The sequence below is a fragment of the Lonchura striata genome, chromosome 6 (assembly GCF_050655825.1).
Source record: "Lonchura striata isolate lonStrDom1 chromosome 6, ASM5065582v1, whole genome shotgun sequence".
Taxonomy (NCBI): Eukaryota; Metazoa; Chordata; class Aves; order Passeriformes; family Estrildidae; genus Lonchura; species Lonchura striata.
The window spans coordinates 34,435,480-34,451,774 of NC_140708.1; the positions used below are offsets into that span (position 1 = coordinate 34,435,480).

The 16,295-nt window shown below is 42.7% G+C and overlaps 1 protein-coding gene across 2 annotated transcripts in view; it reads right to left on the reverse strand.

Moving 5' to 3' along the window:
* SHTN1 (shootin 1) overlaps positions 1 to 8,286 on the reverse strand; it is a 55,021-nt gene extending 46,735 nt beyond the window's left edge. The window contains exons 1-2 of one of the 2 annotated variants that reach the window (XM_021537277.3): positions 8,112 to 8,286; positions 1,384 to 1,436 (exon numbers count right to left, since the gene is read on the reverse strand). In XM_021537277.3, the coding sequence (XP_021392952.3) occupies positions 1,384 to 1,436; positions 8,112 to 8,169 (111 nt within the window). In that variant the 5' untranslated portion in view covers positions 8,170 to 8,286. The remainder of the gene's footprint in view (positions 1 to 1,383; positions 1,437 to 8,111) is intronic. The other variant, XM_085582895.1, reaches the window with a different exon arrangement.
* Positions 8,287 to 16,295: the final 8,009 nt, after the last annotated feature.

Genomic DNA, 16,295 nt, shown 5'->3' on the forward strand with positions numbered 1-16,295 from the left:
AAGAAAGAGGAGCAAGGAGGCAAGAAGAGCAGAATGGAAAAAACAACCTCAGAACATCTCATTCCATCTCAATTTCAAAAATAAAATTTTTCATTGACATTCCCATTGAAGGAAAAAAAAATTAAATAAAAATGTAGCTCAAGGGAAGTCTCCCCATTCCTCCCCTTCCCAAGCTAAACAAAGCTTTGCTGAAGAAACACCAAAGCTGGTATGACTTGGGTTCAGGGCAAAGCTGGGGAGCCTGTTTTTCATGGGATGTACACATGTCCTGGCATGGCACTCCCTACATGTGACAGAAGCCAACAGCCAGCATGGGAAAAACTAAAGGAACAGAGCAGGGCAGGATGCTGAAACCACTCCCCAGGCTGCAAATGGTTTGGAGGCTGCAAGAGAAACCTGCCCAGGTGTAAAACATGCTCCCACACGCCTCCCTTTCTGCTGTCAGACACTGCATTATGGGCTGGATGGAGTCTTGGTCTAAGCCAGTTTTATTCTCATTTTCTTCTGAGCATTTCTTCCAAACAGCAAAGAGAGAGAGGACAGATTTCCTGGGATATCTGAGATGCTGGTGAAGGACAGAAGAACAGGAATGCAGCAACAACCAAAGTGAAAAGGACAAGGAGGTCAGAGGATAGGAAGGAATGAAGCACAATATGCTGACCTCAGTAGAAATACACATAATCTTTGCTGAAGCATACGTAAACATAAGTATCAAATTTTCTTCAACAATAAGAAAAGAGTTAAGGACAAGGTCTTCTCAATACAGCCTTGAATTGAAACATTTGTAACTAAAAATGGCCATTCCAAAATTATTTCAGAAGGAGCTGAATTAAATCTACATGTCTTGGCAGCTAACAGGGATTTAAAAACTAACAGATTTCTTACATCTTCAGCTCACTCGTACTGGAGAAAGGAGAATTTTGCTTACAATACAGTGTAGCACTGACTCCCCTGCATTCCTCCCTACCTTCAGAAATCATACTCCTACATTATGAATATTCAGAAGCTGAGGGAAGTTGTTGTCTTTTCTTTCTTTCCAGTAATTAAGTCCCATGTGCAAATGAAGTCATAATAAAACAAGGCTTACATCAAAGAGAAACAATTTTATCAGAACACGTGACTTGGTCTATGCTCCCACTGTTATCACGGGCAAACCTGGTAAAGCAGCAATCACTTATAATATATTTACAGGAACTTTTCTAGAGTGGGACAGCCAGAATAGTTGTGAGAGTTCATTCATTGCTCCATAAAACACATAGGTACAAGTAATATTAATATTAAGTAACAGTGAACTCAAAAAAGCAGTCAACAATCTGCCACAGTCCACAAGGTATTCTGGTACTTAGCATTTTAGTATTAAATTTATAATTGATTCATACAAACCTCTTCCTTCGTTTTCTTATTTTCTGCTCTAAGCTCTTCATATTCGCCAATAGCTACACAAGGGGAAAAAAAGTAAAAAAGTTAATATAGCAGTACCTCTCCCCAAATTAGCTCTCCATTTGATTAAATTGAAAACTCTTGTTTCTCTATGCAGATTTCTTAAATAACATGGATCATAAACTTCATTAATAGCCTATTAATATCCTATGAACTGGATAGCCTTCTAGAATTGAAGCAATTAGGAAGTGTCTGAAAAAGGTGGTAGCTCCCAAAACAATCAATTACTGATCAATGTAGAGCTAAACAACCTTATTGAATGAGTTCAAAAATTACAAGGTGAATAGGCTGGTTTGCAGTGACCATTTTAAACCCAGACTGGCTCAGGTTACAGATCTATCCTAGAAAGAATGGTTGGTGTGATATATGGGTACCTGCAGAGTAGCTGATCCGTACACCAGTAAAACCAAGGTCTCCCATCAATCCCTTTACTTTGTCCCCACTTCTTATGTACCCAAAATTCCTACCCACCACCCACACCCAAGAAGCAGAAAAAGTAAAAAAACCAACAAAAAACCAACAGGTAGATGAACAAACAAGAAAACACAGTGGTGAAATAATGTACTTCCTACAAAGGAGCACAAAGGCTGTGCCTCTTAAGAGGTCACTGCTCCACTGCCAAGCTATTCCCTGTTCCCCTAAAGAAAATATGAGAAGAGACTTCTACCATCCAGATGCAAGAACAGGAATGAAAACTGTACCAACAGATGTAATTCAAGTTTCTTCACACTTGAAAACTGCTCGTGTTAGCTCGCCTTTAAGGCGAAGTTATTCTTGACATTCTGTACTTTACAAATAACTGAAAAATGTAAATACAGATTTGTTCCACCCTCGACAGCTCTCTTCATATGCCTCATGAACAGAGAACTCTGACTCATTAGCCCTGAAGGAGAAAATAACAGAATATTCTGGGCTATAGCTCTTAACCTACCCAAAATGTATTCTCAGCCACCCCTGCTCTTTCTCACAGTAAAAGAGTAAAACCCCAAAACAGCCAACATGAGTGAACACAGCATGTTCCTTCACAACAGTGGTCTCACTTACTCACCAGCTACTCACTCCCCAGCTCAGCTGGCCAGAAGGGACTGTCTGGAAACATATCAATGCCCTTAACCAGCATTAAATTAAGCAGATAACTTTTATGCAGAAGGTCCTTTAATTATAAATTTTGATTTTCAGTTGTGGACCTGTGTCTCCTGAACCTGAATTTGCTAACAAAACGTAAGTATTACCTAAATTAGATATTTTATATATTAGGTACTTGCTATGGCTGAATAGGACTTATTACTAAAACAAGGCCATAAGGGTAGAAGTATATCATGATTATAATTCACAATGAACAACAGGGAAGACACCTTCATTTACACAGAGTGAGATGATGACTCTTCCTACTCTTTTTATTAAAAAATTAATCAACCCCTTTCCTAAAGCTGCATATTAAAAAACACAAATCAAAGAAAAAAACACCAAACTTTAAAAATGTTACATGCATATACTTCAATATTTATATTGCAAACCAGGGCAGCCAATTGAGAGTCAACTGAGAGCCATTCCATGCCAAATCAGTAGGTAATGCCACTTCAGGATTTAAAATCTACTTATTTACTAAAAAAAAATAAGTAGAACTGCCCAAGGAAGCAAGTGTCACTCCACTGTTTTTGCTTCCATACCATGGACCAGGCATGTCTTTACTGGTACAGGCAGGAGAAAGAGCTGACAGTGCAAGAAGTCCTCTGCTCCAGATGAAACAAGCTAGCCCAATTAAGTCATATTTTGTTGGTAGAAGTAAACTATCACCTGGCTTTTTGGATGTATCATTAGAGACAGAATTACCCCTGTCAGCACCAGAAGATTTAATGGAATTGCTGCCACCACATAGCTCCTCCCAATATACCTGAAATAGGAAGAATCAAGCCAAGAATGCTGTGAAAAATCTTGAACAACAGTGGCCTCCTACATGTACAACACGCACAAGACTGTGAAGTGCTGCCAAAAGGATAAAAAAAGCCAAAAGGGGTCATTTTTTCCCTTGTTCACCATTCTAGGCTCAAAGGTCTCTTCTGCTAAATCCAACTTATCAGTATTTCAACAGGATTCAGCAAGGCACCAGCAGCACCAGCCAGGTACAAACTATTTTCAAATACTGCAATTATTTTCAAATAATGCCTTGGGTAGCACTTTTAATCCCTCCTTCTGTTAAGGGGAATCTATGGGACAGCATTACACTCAGCACCTTACAATGACTCCAAATCTTCACACACAGTACACAAACCTATTATCAGGCCTAAAGCTTACATGGGCAAACCAAGCTTTGGTCAGGTATCAGTTGCATTTGCTGAAACCAGCACAGCTAAATTATCTTACAGTCCTTTAAAAAATAAATAAAAATCACCTGGGTAAGTACACAAAGATAAGTGTTAGGTACAAACACTGTAAGTCAGCTCCTGCATCTGTGTTCCCATATGCCTTAATTTTATTAAAATCTGTGAAAGTGTGTACAAGTAAATTGAATTAAACCCTGAATTTGCATCAAGTCTTAGAGCTTCCTTGAAAAAACAGGGCAGGAAAACTAAACACACCACTGCCTGATAAAGACCAGCTACTAAGTTCACACCGAAAGATTTCCCTTCACAAGTTTCTGAAAAAAAAATAGGGTTCAATACAAGAAACTGAAGTGGGAAAAACATCTGACCTCTAATACATTCAAGCAGGATGGGTTCTGCTTGGGAATAATGGCTGCTGTGTATTAAGATATACACACAGGTACACAGGGAACAAATAAATTATAGAGCAGGTGACTATAGAAGGGAAGACAGCAGCCAAGAAGGTGTCCTAAGAAATTCCACTGGCCATAAAAATTAACCATCTGTAGATTGAATTTGTCAGACCACATTAGGAGCTTGTCAATAGCATACATTTAAAAGGTACTTCTCTGAGATATTGCTGTCAGGTTGGCAGGCTAGTCTGTTCCTAAGAAGATACATGTATAAGATGTTCCCTTATTGAAAGGTGCTGACAGTATAAGAAAAAGTTTTTAGTGATCAAATAGATCATAATTTAAAAAAAAAGTATACAGACACATAGTGCTTAGGACTAGAGATTGGAAATCATCACACTTCATCAAATCCAGCCAACAAACACAGAGCAAAGTTAGACCTTTCAAAAATGAAGGGAAAAATCCAGGCAATATAAATACTTTTAGTATATGTGTGGTTAGCAGCAATTGTTAACCACTGTAATTTAGCAAAGTGACCAGAAATGTGGCTATGACAGTGGCAGTGCTGAAGTGTAATTTTACTTAGTTTATAACTCCAGACACTTTGACCACTGGCTCCTGTTTTCAGCTGAACAAAAAAGGGACTATTGCAGAAGCTGACTCTGTCTTTAAGGGCAAGGTACCAGTAGTACCAATAAAACCAAAGACAAACAAGGCAATCTTCCAGACAGGTAATCAACTATTGTTATGATTCAGCTGTTAGTCAAGTTTGCTACCATTCCTCAGGTTCTAAAACCAACCACTAATAATACAAAGTTTTACCAATTTGCTTTTTTTTTTCTTTTTTTAGCCATAGGAATATAAGGGCCAGTTGAATAGAAGTGTGCATCACTGGAAACATCACTTAAAATACAGTGAGGCAATAGTAATATTTATAGAGAGACAGCTTTATTAAACCATGACATTTCAGAAAACTATTTGAGGATTAAAACTCAAACAACACTTTTAAGTCCAAAATACCATCAATACAGAGATCCTGTTTCTTCATGATGCTCACCTTAAACTCACTAATGGAGCAAGCTGAAGAATGATCAGTATCAGGTATCTGAGTCTAACACACAGGACTTGGAAAATTCAGCATGGGTGAAAGATAAGAGTATCTTGCACACAGATGGCTTCAGTGTCCTTTTTGCTGCTCAGAGCTTTGCCAAACAGCCAAGCAGCTTTGCCCAAGCCCCAGAGAGCTTCACAGCTGCCACTGAGAATTGAGTGGGCAGCTACAAAACACCTGCCTCAGGTTCAGTCTCCCGACCTTGGTGAGGAGAGGTAAAAGCAGCAGTTGGAATGTGACAGCAGCCAGCCACAGACGCTGCTACCCCACCTACGGCACCACTTCTCAGACACTGCATTTACCTGGTGCCAGGCAAGCCTCTCAAGACTAAAAAAGCATATCCTGAAAAAGAAACCAAGCCAACAGCTACTGAATGAATGTCTTCTGAAACCTTTCCAAACCCATTTGCATTTTGCAGAAATCTGACTACACATCAGAATGTTACAAAAACCTGAAGACTTACACCACTCTGAAAAAATAAAGATAGGACGAGTCTGTGTAGCCATTACCCCAGATATTCAGATCCAGCAGATCCTTCCACCAACTGCATTTATTTCCAAGCAAATACTGATATCTGCATTTGGAAGCAATAAACAAGAAAATTAAGAGTCTATGTTCAACAGACCATCCTAAAATAACCTGAGGGAAGTTGGTAGTATCTAAAATAGCCTTGTTTTGCTATCAATTAGAATGGAGGGGACACTATTCCAAATTACAGTACATAAAGAGTTAGCAAATTTACTTATCTACAGTAACAATATCTTTTATTTTACAATTAGAATAATTTCATTTATCTCATTACCTTTTCACTGCTTGAGTTTTTCACTCTAGGAATCAGACTCAGTCAACACAACTACTGATTTGCGCTACCATATTTTTTGCATAGTTTTAGATGTAAAACAGAAAAGTATTTTAATTTTTTTCTACTAGGTAACTTTTTGCCTACATAAAACAACTTTCTCACCAGCCACAGCATCACAAAAGCGTATGTTAGCCTAACAACACCCCACTAAAACTCCTGTGTTTAAGGATGAGCATCCACCAAGAACAGAGCCTTATAGGACTGGGTCTGCCAAGTACAGCTTCTATTTCAACAGCTCAGGTGATCTGGGACAGCCAGTCCTCAAGTTACAGTAACTTTCCTTTGCACTAATTCCTCTAGTCCAGTAAAATTTCCTTAGACATTAAAGGATACCCAGCACATTGGAGGAGAAGACTTTCAGAAAGCAGAACTGAAGCCCTGCTCTAAACAATTTCAACAGGCTCAGTTTTCTCTAAAGAATAACACAAACTTCTCTTTTTTGCAACTGGTCATTGTCATTTTAACAAATGCTCTCTTGGAGGCAACAGTACTAGAGGGAAGCAGTCAGTCAGTATGAGAACCAGATTTTGAGCCTTAGTTTCAGATTCCCAAAACGCTCAGCTGTAAGATTATCATTTTACACCTAATGCATCCTTCCAAAGGAGAATCTATCTTGTGTCAATAGTAATCAGGAATTTCCTAAGCTGAGCGTACAGGAAAAACCCAAAAAGTGACAAAGGAGGTCATAAATAGTCCATTAATACTCAAATGAAACGCGGTTAGGAAAAGCTTCTGCTGTACAGCAAAAGTGATGGAGCACATTTTTGGTCAGAATGAATGACAGAAAAATGGGCACTGATCACAGCCCTGTAATTTCACTCTTTTACACAACTTTGCCCAATAGTTCCTTTCCAAATTGCCCCTCCCTGGCTCGAGGGAGATGAGGAAAGCTCAGCTGTGGGAACTGCCACATGTGAATTCCAGCGTGGCTCCTTCACACCTCCTGCACATGCAGCTGTGGTACAGGAGGCAACACGGACTGCTTGGTGCACGGAAGATGTTCACAATTCAAACAGATCTTCAAACATTTGAATGTGCCCACCTGACTAACTAAGGCTGCAGCTTTGCTGGGTCAACCTGGCTGAGAGGCAGACTGACCACAGGGGAGTTCAAAGTCGCTTATGAGCACCCCAGCTCTTTTCCATGTGCAATCTTGCAGAGGATTAAATATTACAGTGCTCTGGTTTCTGAGTCAGACTATGCAGTCCTGAAACGGAACATGCTGAAATTCTGGCCTTTCCTACTAAAGCACCGAAAGTGACTCACACACGAACCAAAGCAGCCCAGGATGCCACAGAAACCGAGAGCGTATCGGCACAGCCCTGAGCCATCAGCGGGAAGTTTGCCCGCTGATGGCGACTGGGACCGCAGGACGTGGACGGTCGGGCCAGGATCGGACCCTGCAGCACGGAGCGGGAGATGGGACAAGCTGACAGGCTCGGCACGGCCTGGCCCAGCTCCAGGTCAGGCCGAGCTGCTCGGACGGACAGCGAGGCGGACAGCCTGCCAGCCCTGGAGCTGTCCGGTCCCGCGGGCTCGGGGCTCCCCGCGCCCACGGCCCATGTGCGGCCCCGCCACCGCCATCGGCCCCCGCGACGGCCGCGCTGGCAGCGCCGCTCCAGCAGCCGGGCTGGAAAATCCCTCGGAGATCACCGGGACCAGCCCATCTGCAGCCACAGCGGGCACCTGCGGGGCGGCCAGGCAGCCGCGGCGGCGCCCACCTGGGGAACAGCCAACACGTTCCGCTGCCCTGCTTTATTCCATTAAGGCTTTTATTATCTCCCTCTGCACGGGCAGGACTAGGGGCCTGGCAGCGGGGTCGGGGACGCCCAGGCCGCGCCCGCCGCGCCGCGCCCCGTCCCCCCGGCGGGCGCGGAGCCCTCGCCCCGCGGCGGCCGCGCTCCGCCGGCCGAGCCCGGGCCCGCGGCGGAGCGGGGGGAGCCGCTTTCTCCAGCGCCGGAGGCGGCGCCGCCCGCCCCTACCTTGGTCCTTCAGGCTGGCGAGGAGCTCCAGCTGCTTCTCCTCGTCGGAGCTGTTCATCCTGCCCCGCCGCTGCCGCGCTGCGCTCCGCCCCGGCGAGCGCGGCTTCACCTGGCAGCGGGCGGGCGGCGGCGGCCGCGGCCCCGGGGCGCGGCGGGCGCGGCGAGCGGCCCGGCCCGCTCCGCTCTGCACATGCCCAGACTCCCGCGGCGCCCCAGTGAGCATGTGCGGGTGCGGGCACGGCGGCCCGGCCCGGCCGCTCCGCCGGGCGGGACGCGCCGGGAGCGGCGTCCCGGCTGCGCGGGGAGCCCCGGAGCCGCTCGGCTGGAATGGGCTCCTGAGGTCACCCAGCGCAGCCTGTGACCCAGCGCATCCGTGCCACCAGGCGCCACGTTCAGGCTTCCTTTGGACGCCTCCAGGGATGGTGACTCCACCACATCCCTGGGCAGCCCATTCCAATGTCTAACGACCCCTTCTGTGAAGAAATTCTTTCTAATGTCCAACCTACACCTCCCCTGCCTTAAGACTGTGCCCCCTTCTCCTGTCAGTGGTTGCCTGGGAGCAGAACCTGACCCCCATCTGGCTCCAACCTCTTTTCAGGGAAATGTAGAGTGAGAAGGTCTCCCTGGAGCATCCCCCAGGCTGAATACCCCTGCTCCCTCAACTTCTCGTCATGGGACATGTGCTCCTGACCCTCCAGTAGTTCGTTGCCCTTCCGTGGATTTGCTCCGTCACCTCAATGTCCTTCCTGAATTGGGGGGCTCGGAATTAGACACAGCGCTTACGGTGTGGCCTGACCAGTGCCGAGAACAGGGCAAGCATCACTTCCCTGGGCCTGCTGCCCTGCTGTTCCTGGCAGACCAGGACGCCTTCTTGGCTGCAGCACGGCCAGGTCCATTCCCCTGGGCCGCTTGCCAGCCGCCCTCCGCAGCGTTTACCCCAGCAGGGCTGGTGTGGCCCAAGTGCAGCGCTGCCCTTGGCCTTGCTGAGCCTCGTGCTGTTGCTCTCGGCCCATCGATCCAGCCTGTCCAGGTCCTGCTGCAGACCCCAGGCAAGGTCTCCCACAGCATCAGTCCCCCATGAGCTGGGATTAAGCCCTCCTGCTCCACTCCCACCCAGCTGCTGCTGTGTTGCTGCATTTTTAATGTGCCCTTTTGCACAGCTAGAATAGCACAGCTTTCCACTGAGGAGCCCTGACCCGGAGAGTGGTGGGACATTAAATGGCTGTTTGAGTGCCTTGATACAAAGAAAGCTAAAGGGGTTTTAAAAACCCCCGGAAGCTTTTTGCATTAGTGTTTGTAAGAATCCATGGGAAAACAGCTGCATTCCAGTGCCCAGCACTTGAAGGAAACTTTGGTAGAACATCAGGGCAGAGGGCTTTGACAGAGACCTGCTGTGCTCACCTCAGAAGAACACACTGCTATTCTCTGATGATCCCTTTCTGAAAAAGGAGGAGATCCAGTGATAATCTCTGTATTGAAATTGTTACCCTACCCAGCTTACACCAAGGCTGACAGTAAGTGCAATGCAGAGTTTGTCTCTGTTTATATATTTTGCTGAGCTCCAGCAGCAGTCAGCTGAGCAGCAACTATCTCCAGACTGGCATGGGCAAAGGTACACTTCATATGCCTCCCTCCCTCCCTCCTTCTTTGCAAACACTCATCAACCCCTGTGGCAGGCAGGTCAGAGCACACAGATGTGGCAACATTAGTTAGAAATATCAGAGTGAAAGGCAAAAGACCCTACTACAAACAGTTGCTCGGTCCTCCTGCCTCCTTCCTCCCGTACAGTATCCTCTAGTTTCCCCATTTTTTTCTAGTAAGCCTTTAAAACATGGAGAGACTCCATATGGATGATTTACAGCACTTTCTGTCCCACAGGTAGTTAATGACACGTGTAACATCCTGGAGAGAAGCCATAAGAACCATGTGAGCTGTGCTGATGTCTCAGAAGCATGGTATGCCTCCTGTAAGGCAAAAGAGGCAAGTTTATAAAAAAATAAGTCAGCTTATTTTGAATTAGTCAGCACAAAACACCTTTAACTGTATTAAATGCAAGGTTATGAATTTGTGCTCCGAGTCATATGCAAAGAATGGGAAATGACCTTGGAAAACGAAGGCTCTGCAGAGGAAGTGGGAGGCAAAGTGCAAGCAATGATGTAAGTGCTGTTGGAAAGTTACTGCTGCAAAAGAATGGGGGTATGCTGACAGCAGGGTAAAAAGTTTCTTCTGTAACACTGACAGGACCAAAATAAATTTTTGGTATCCAGGTCTTCAAAAAAAAAAAAAAAAAAAAAAAAAAAAAAAAATTAATTAATTTGGTACAAAAAATTTAAGGAGAAAGCACAAGAGAAAAAATATTACCCAAGGTCTGAGGGGAGTGCTTTGCAACGAGAGACCTCAAACCCTTGATCTTTTTAATTGAGCAAAAAGGAAACAAATTATTTGGTTTTGGCAGTTTCAATATTTGAGGGCTTTTCAGCCTAGTGGAAAAGAGTCAACCAGAATGTGTCTGTAACCAGAAGCTGAACGTAAAAGCTACAAATAAAGACACACATCAATAAATGCCTCCATTTGAAGGAACACAGAGGTCCTATTTAGGTCCTTGGAGTTCTGGGATGACCTTGATTTTGAATAGCCCCCACTTTAAGTCAGAGCAGTTTTGCCAGTGTTTTACTTTTTAGTGTCCTTTCTTGGGCTGCCTTTTTGGCTTCCCTTCAGCCACAGGTCTCCTTCCAAGTCGCTCTTCCCTCTGCTGATATCATTCCCTTTCATTTCCAAACCAATTTCCTTTATGCAGTGTAATAGCAGGATTTGCAAAAGAGTCATTGTAGGGTTGCTTATCCCTGCCCGGTGCCAAGGCACCAGACATTTTCATCCTCCAACAATGTTCTGTCTGTTGCATGCAGTCAGAACAGGGCATAAAATCCCTTTGATATCTGCAAAGGCTGCAAGTCCACTCTTCCATTATTTTATTTATTTACTCAAGTTAAAGTAATATGTCCACATCAAAAGGATTCACTTCCATAATTTCTATATTAGGGTTTCATAATTTTTCTTTTTGTTTATATTCACTTATATTTACATCCAGTTACAATGCCTTGAAAAGTCAGCATTAAAAACAAGGATCTCCTTGTTTCAGACCATGCTGATTGCAGGAGTAGGATGGCTGTCACTGCAGTAGTATTATTTATTATTACTATAGTAGTAGTAGTAATAATAATATTAGCCAATTGTTGCTAATATTTTTCTAAGTTAGGGGATAGCTGAAAAGTTAACTATATTACTAATAATCTATGTTCTTTGGGAGACCAAAATTCAGATGGATTCATCATACCTCTAGATTTTACCAGCTCATAGTTGCAATGAATGAGAATCTGTCTGCTGTTCTCAACTACACAGTAGCCACTAATCATATGAAGAAGGATAATTACAGAAAAAAAAAAAAAGAAGAAGAAAGAAAACAAAAAATACTGGAAGTTCTAACTTTGTCTTACTTTGGATAGATCTTAGTGAGATGTTGGACCCCTCCTGTTATTCTGACTAATGCTTGAACTTGATGCAAATTATCAGTACCCAACAGGTGTGTGCAACTCAGGCTCTTGTACCTTCTTGCAGATAATTTTTTCAACTTTTTTCATGGTTCATCTCTTGAATGAGACTTTGATGAGTAGTCAGATGATGGACTTGAAAATATTAATGACAACCTGGAGTACGTTGCAGTTCATTAGTCACATAAGTCCTAAATTAATGGGATTTAGAGTGAAGACCTAAGAATTCATAACATCATAGAGTTTTTGAAATTCAAAATTCTGAATAATAAAATTTAAAACAATTATTATGTGTATGAACAATTTTGTCCTGGGACTACCTAGAGACAGTAAATGTGAACTTTATCTATAAAATAAATGGGCATACAGAAGTAAAGATTTTGTTACCCTATCAAATAGATACAACAGTCAGGAATTTGATGTGGTTGTTATCTATCTATCTGTCTATCTATCTATCTATCTATCTATCTATCTATCTAAAATATGCATATTCCCATTCCTCATTTTGGGATAAAATTTCCTCAGACCTTCTAATGGATACCAAATCAGCTTTACCTCTCCCTCATAAATAAAGCCTCAATATCTGCAACGACAAAGAGCAAGGAAGGGAGCAGTGGGCCCCTCTGGCTGGGAGAGAAAGGCATTCCCTTGGGAAGCAGTGCAGTCCATCAGTCCCTGCAAAGTCTGAACTGACTCCTGAGGTTCATCACCCTCCTGTTGAGCAGAGCTACCTGGTGGAAAGAGCTGTGACTGCAGGCTGAGCATACCCTCAGGGCACGACCACAGCCATATGTTTACTACTTTCAGAACAGACAGATTTTTTGAGGAGTGGGGGGACAAGATAAAACAAACTACATAATCACTGCACAGATCAACGACTATCAATAAACCGAAAAAAAAAAAAAAAGTAGAAATGGCAGTAGCTATTTGAGCATCTAATTAACAGGATGAATAAGACTAAGCAGCTTGTCTTGCTGAGGTAATGTATATTTTTCCATCAAACCAATCAGTGCTGAATAATGGCCAGCATAATATATCAGGGTAAATATAAGCACTTCTTGTCTCCCTAGGACAGAAACTAACTAATCAGCACACATTCAAACTGGAGTATAAGTATGATTAAAGATAAAAACCCTCAGATAATACAGATTCATTTGAAAAACTTTAACCATTTGATTAGAGACACTAGCATGATCTTTGCTAGTCGTCTCCATCTAGGATGGCAAACATGTTTGTCTCTGCACAGCAAAAAGGCACAAATTGATTGGGAGATAAATCAGAGGAAGATTAAGTATTTATCATGGCATTTATAAATACTCTAATTGTACCATAATTGACAATCCTGGATATTAAATTTACGACTGTAAACTATAACTAGGCAAATTAAATCTACTTACCCTTCCCAGCAGTTCATTGTACTTTATGGATGCTCACCTCATACAATTTGGTTGTAATGGGTGCATCCTCTACCTTCAAGCACAGACGGGTGAGTGTGAACATCTGCCAGCACCTGCATGGACACACACTTAGAGATAACAAATAGCTCACTAGTGAGATCTCCCATGCTTCCAGCCTGACAGAGGCAAATACCATGCTTTTGGAGAGGTAGAAATTGAGTCACTTTTCAGACCCCTTTCCCAAAGTGGGGGACCCTGTTGCACCAGTCTCACTGGGGAGGTTGTTGTTGCAGTGGCTTTTATGAGTTCCTCTGGGGTTCTTTGCTTTGTTCTGCAGCAATTTGGATAACTGGGCTGCCAGAGCAAAGAATAAGAGAGGTTATATAGGAATCTTTAAATCACTAGGTGTTATGTGATGGTGAATGACAATAGCAAAAAAGTTCCTTTTCTTTTTTTCCCCAGGAGGAAGGGATGATCTATTAAAAAAAAAAACAAAAAACAAACAAACAAAAAAAAACCACAAACAAAACAAAAAAAACCACAACTTTAGCCATACAGGATCAAATATCTCTATGCTCATAATTTCATGGTGAAACATGGACATAATCTGATTTTGGTGTGGGCTGATGTTTGTGATGGGAGAAATCTTAGGGAAACAGCACACTGCAAGCTGATGAAGTGTCACTGAATACAAAAACTTATTCCTTAGTAAGTTATTCCTGGAGCTTGCAGTGCTATTTCTTTAATAAATAACTAACATAATGTCAAACTAAATAATAAAATCAGCTAGTTAGGAACTTAAATACATTACTATACAACAGTCAAGGTCATTTGGTACTGATCATAAGCATCTTAAAAGACCACTCATTATGCATAGCTTTTGAATTCAATGCCACTGTTATTTTGCCTACATCTTTATTATGCTGATCTGCAAAGTTGCCATCATAATTAATTTCTACAGAAAGGGCAAGTCATTTCACTTTTATTAAGCAATTTTGCAGCTTATGAAAAATAACCCATTGCCCTGCTTCCTCAACACACTTTCCATCTAGTATTTATGTGCAACTGGAGCCACTTTGTCTGTCTCTCTCTCCCTCTCAGTTGAACTTTGCATACATCTCAACAGCAGTTGATGCTTTTGTTCCTGTTGCAGAATTGTCCCTTTTCTGGTGCTTGCACTACCTCCATTTTTCCACATAATTAGGGTCAGATGCTAGTTCCCTGAATTAAAAGGCATTTGGGCTCTCCTTCCAGCAAGCCTTTCTACTCCCTTCTTGCAAAACAAAGCTGTCACATGCATTCTTTAGCTGGTGTTGGATTACATTACACCACTTGACCACACTTATTACACTAAGATAATTATGCCAGGTATTTTGCTGATAAAAATCACCATGGCGTTATTGTGTGCTGTGGAACTCTATCAGTTCATGTCAGCAGAAAATTGGATTCTTTGTAGGAATTTAGGGAAAAATCTCCAAGTTGCCCATAAGGATTCTCACCAGCTTAACCAGCATTTCTGGAAGTCCTTCAACAATGCAGAAGTAAAGGAACCAAGGAGTAAGCAAATTTATTTCCATAAAAACACCCCACAAACTTTCTGCCACTTGCCCAACTCTACATCATCAGGTATCAGACAAATACATCCTTTGCAACATTTGATTTTGCTGATTTGCAGTGCCACAGGCCAGCTCCTACAGCTGACAAAACCACTGCTCCTGGTTGTGCTATAAAAAGAGATGAAGAAATTCTGTAATGAACCTTGAACTAGAAATTCTGAGAAGCTTATAAAAGGCTGCTCAGGAAGAAGAAAAAAAACCTGCTCTCAGTGGAGTTTTGCTGGTACTAGACTTGACCCAAAATGTTAAAATTTAAAAGAACTCCTTGCTCTTGGAACCCATGCAGGACAATTCATTTATGTGAGGCTGAGCCATGGGTCAGCTGGACCTGGGGTTTGCCCGGTGGCTTCTCAGCATTGAATGGCCTTTCAAAAAGCTGCAAGTTCCCACCAGAGTTTGAAACCAAGAATCACAGACATTGAAAATGGAATAAGTGTGCCCATGGAGCCTTTTGGTCAACAGGACACTCCAGTGTGTCTTCTCTATCAAAGCAGGTGATACAATACCTCCTAAGAGTGACATTGAGGGAAAACATCCTGCTTGTCATGCTGGTTCCCATCTTGAGTTTAAAATTATTCCCAGTTCACCTCATTTTAACAAAACAAATTCCTTGGATGAAAGGATATACTACTTCTATCACCAGAAGTAGCATATATGATATTCTCACTCTGCCAGTGCTTTTGATTTGTATTATTTTTTCTACATTACGGTTTTTTAATTAAAATAGATGGCAAATCAGGCATTAGCCACATCTCTGGGTCTGATCAGTGAGTTATGTGCTGGCTTAATTGCATTACTTTTAACTGACTTGCTTCACATTCCAAGTATCAAGCATATCATTACTCATATATAATAAATATACAATAAATATACAATAAGTATAATAAAATACTCAAAAGCTATGTGAAAATTCTGCTTTTATGAGGTAGTCTCAGAGAAGAAAGCTATTTCCCACATAGTACAAAACTAGTGCAATAAAACAATCTAATAAATCAGAGTGTTCTCACAAGGTGAGTTGTTTTGTCAGTTGAGTACTTGAAATGCTATCTAATGTCTCTGTGGAAATGGCTGAAAGAAACAACAGATGTCTCAGATTTTTGCCTTTCATGTCTTATTAAAATCAAGCAAAGATGGAAAAGCAAACAAAGGGTTACTCATAATTTTTCTCTCCCTGGAAGAAGTTCCTACGAACATCACCTACAAAGAAGAGGCTGTGATAACTGAAAGCCAAAAAGCAATTTAGATAATGATGAACATTTGTGAAAGAAAAGATTCATTAAGAACACTATTCCCAAGGATAAAAGGTGGGAAGGAGACAAGAAATTCTGCAAGCAGCTGATGTGAATAACGTGGCAGTGCCACTGCAGCCTTCAGCAGAGCCATCTTGCGTTGTTCCCTGCCACTCACATTCAGCCGAGGAGCCCTGAAGGAGCTGGTGGTCTGATTTGTGCTGGAGATTTTTGACTTCACTCCCTCGCTCAGACTCACAGCCCTGGCCCCTGAGCCACATCCCTGCTCTGCAGGGGCTGAGCAGCTCTTACCTGAGTGAGGCTCAGTGGTTTGGAGCATCTCACTGGGTGTTTGCATCAGGCTGTTCCACTGAGGTCCCCAAGTCCTGCTTTC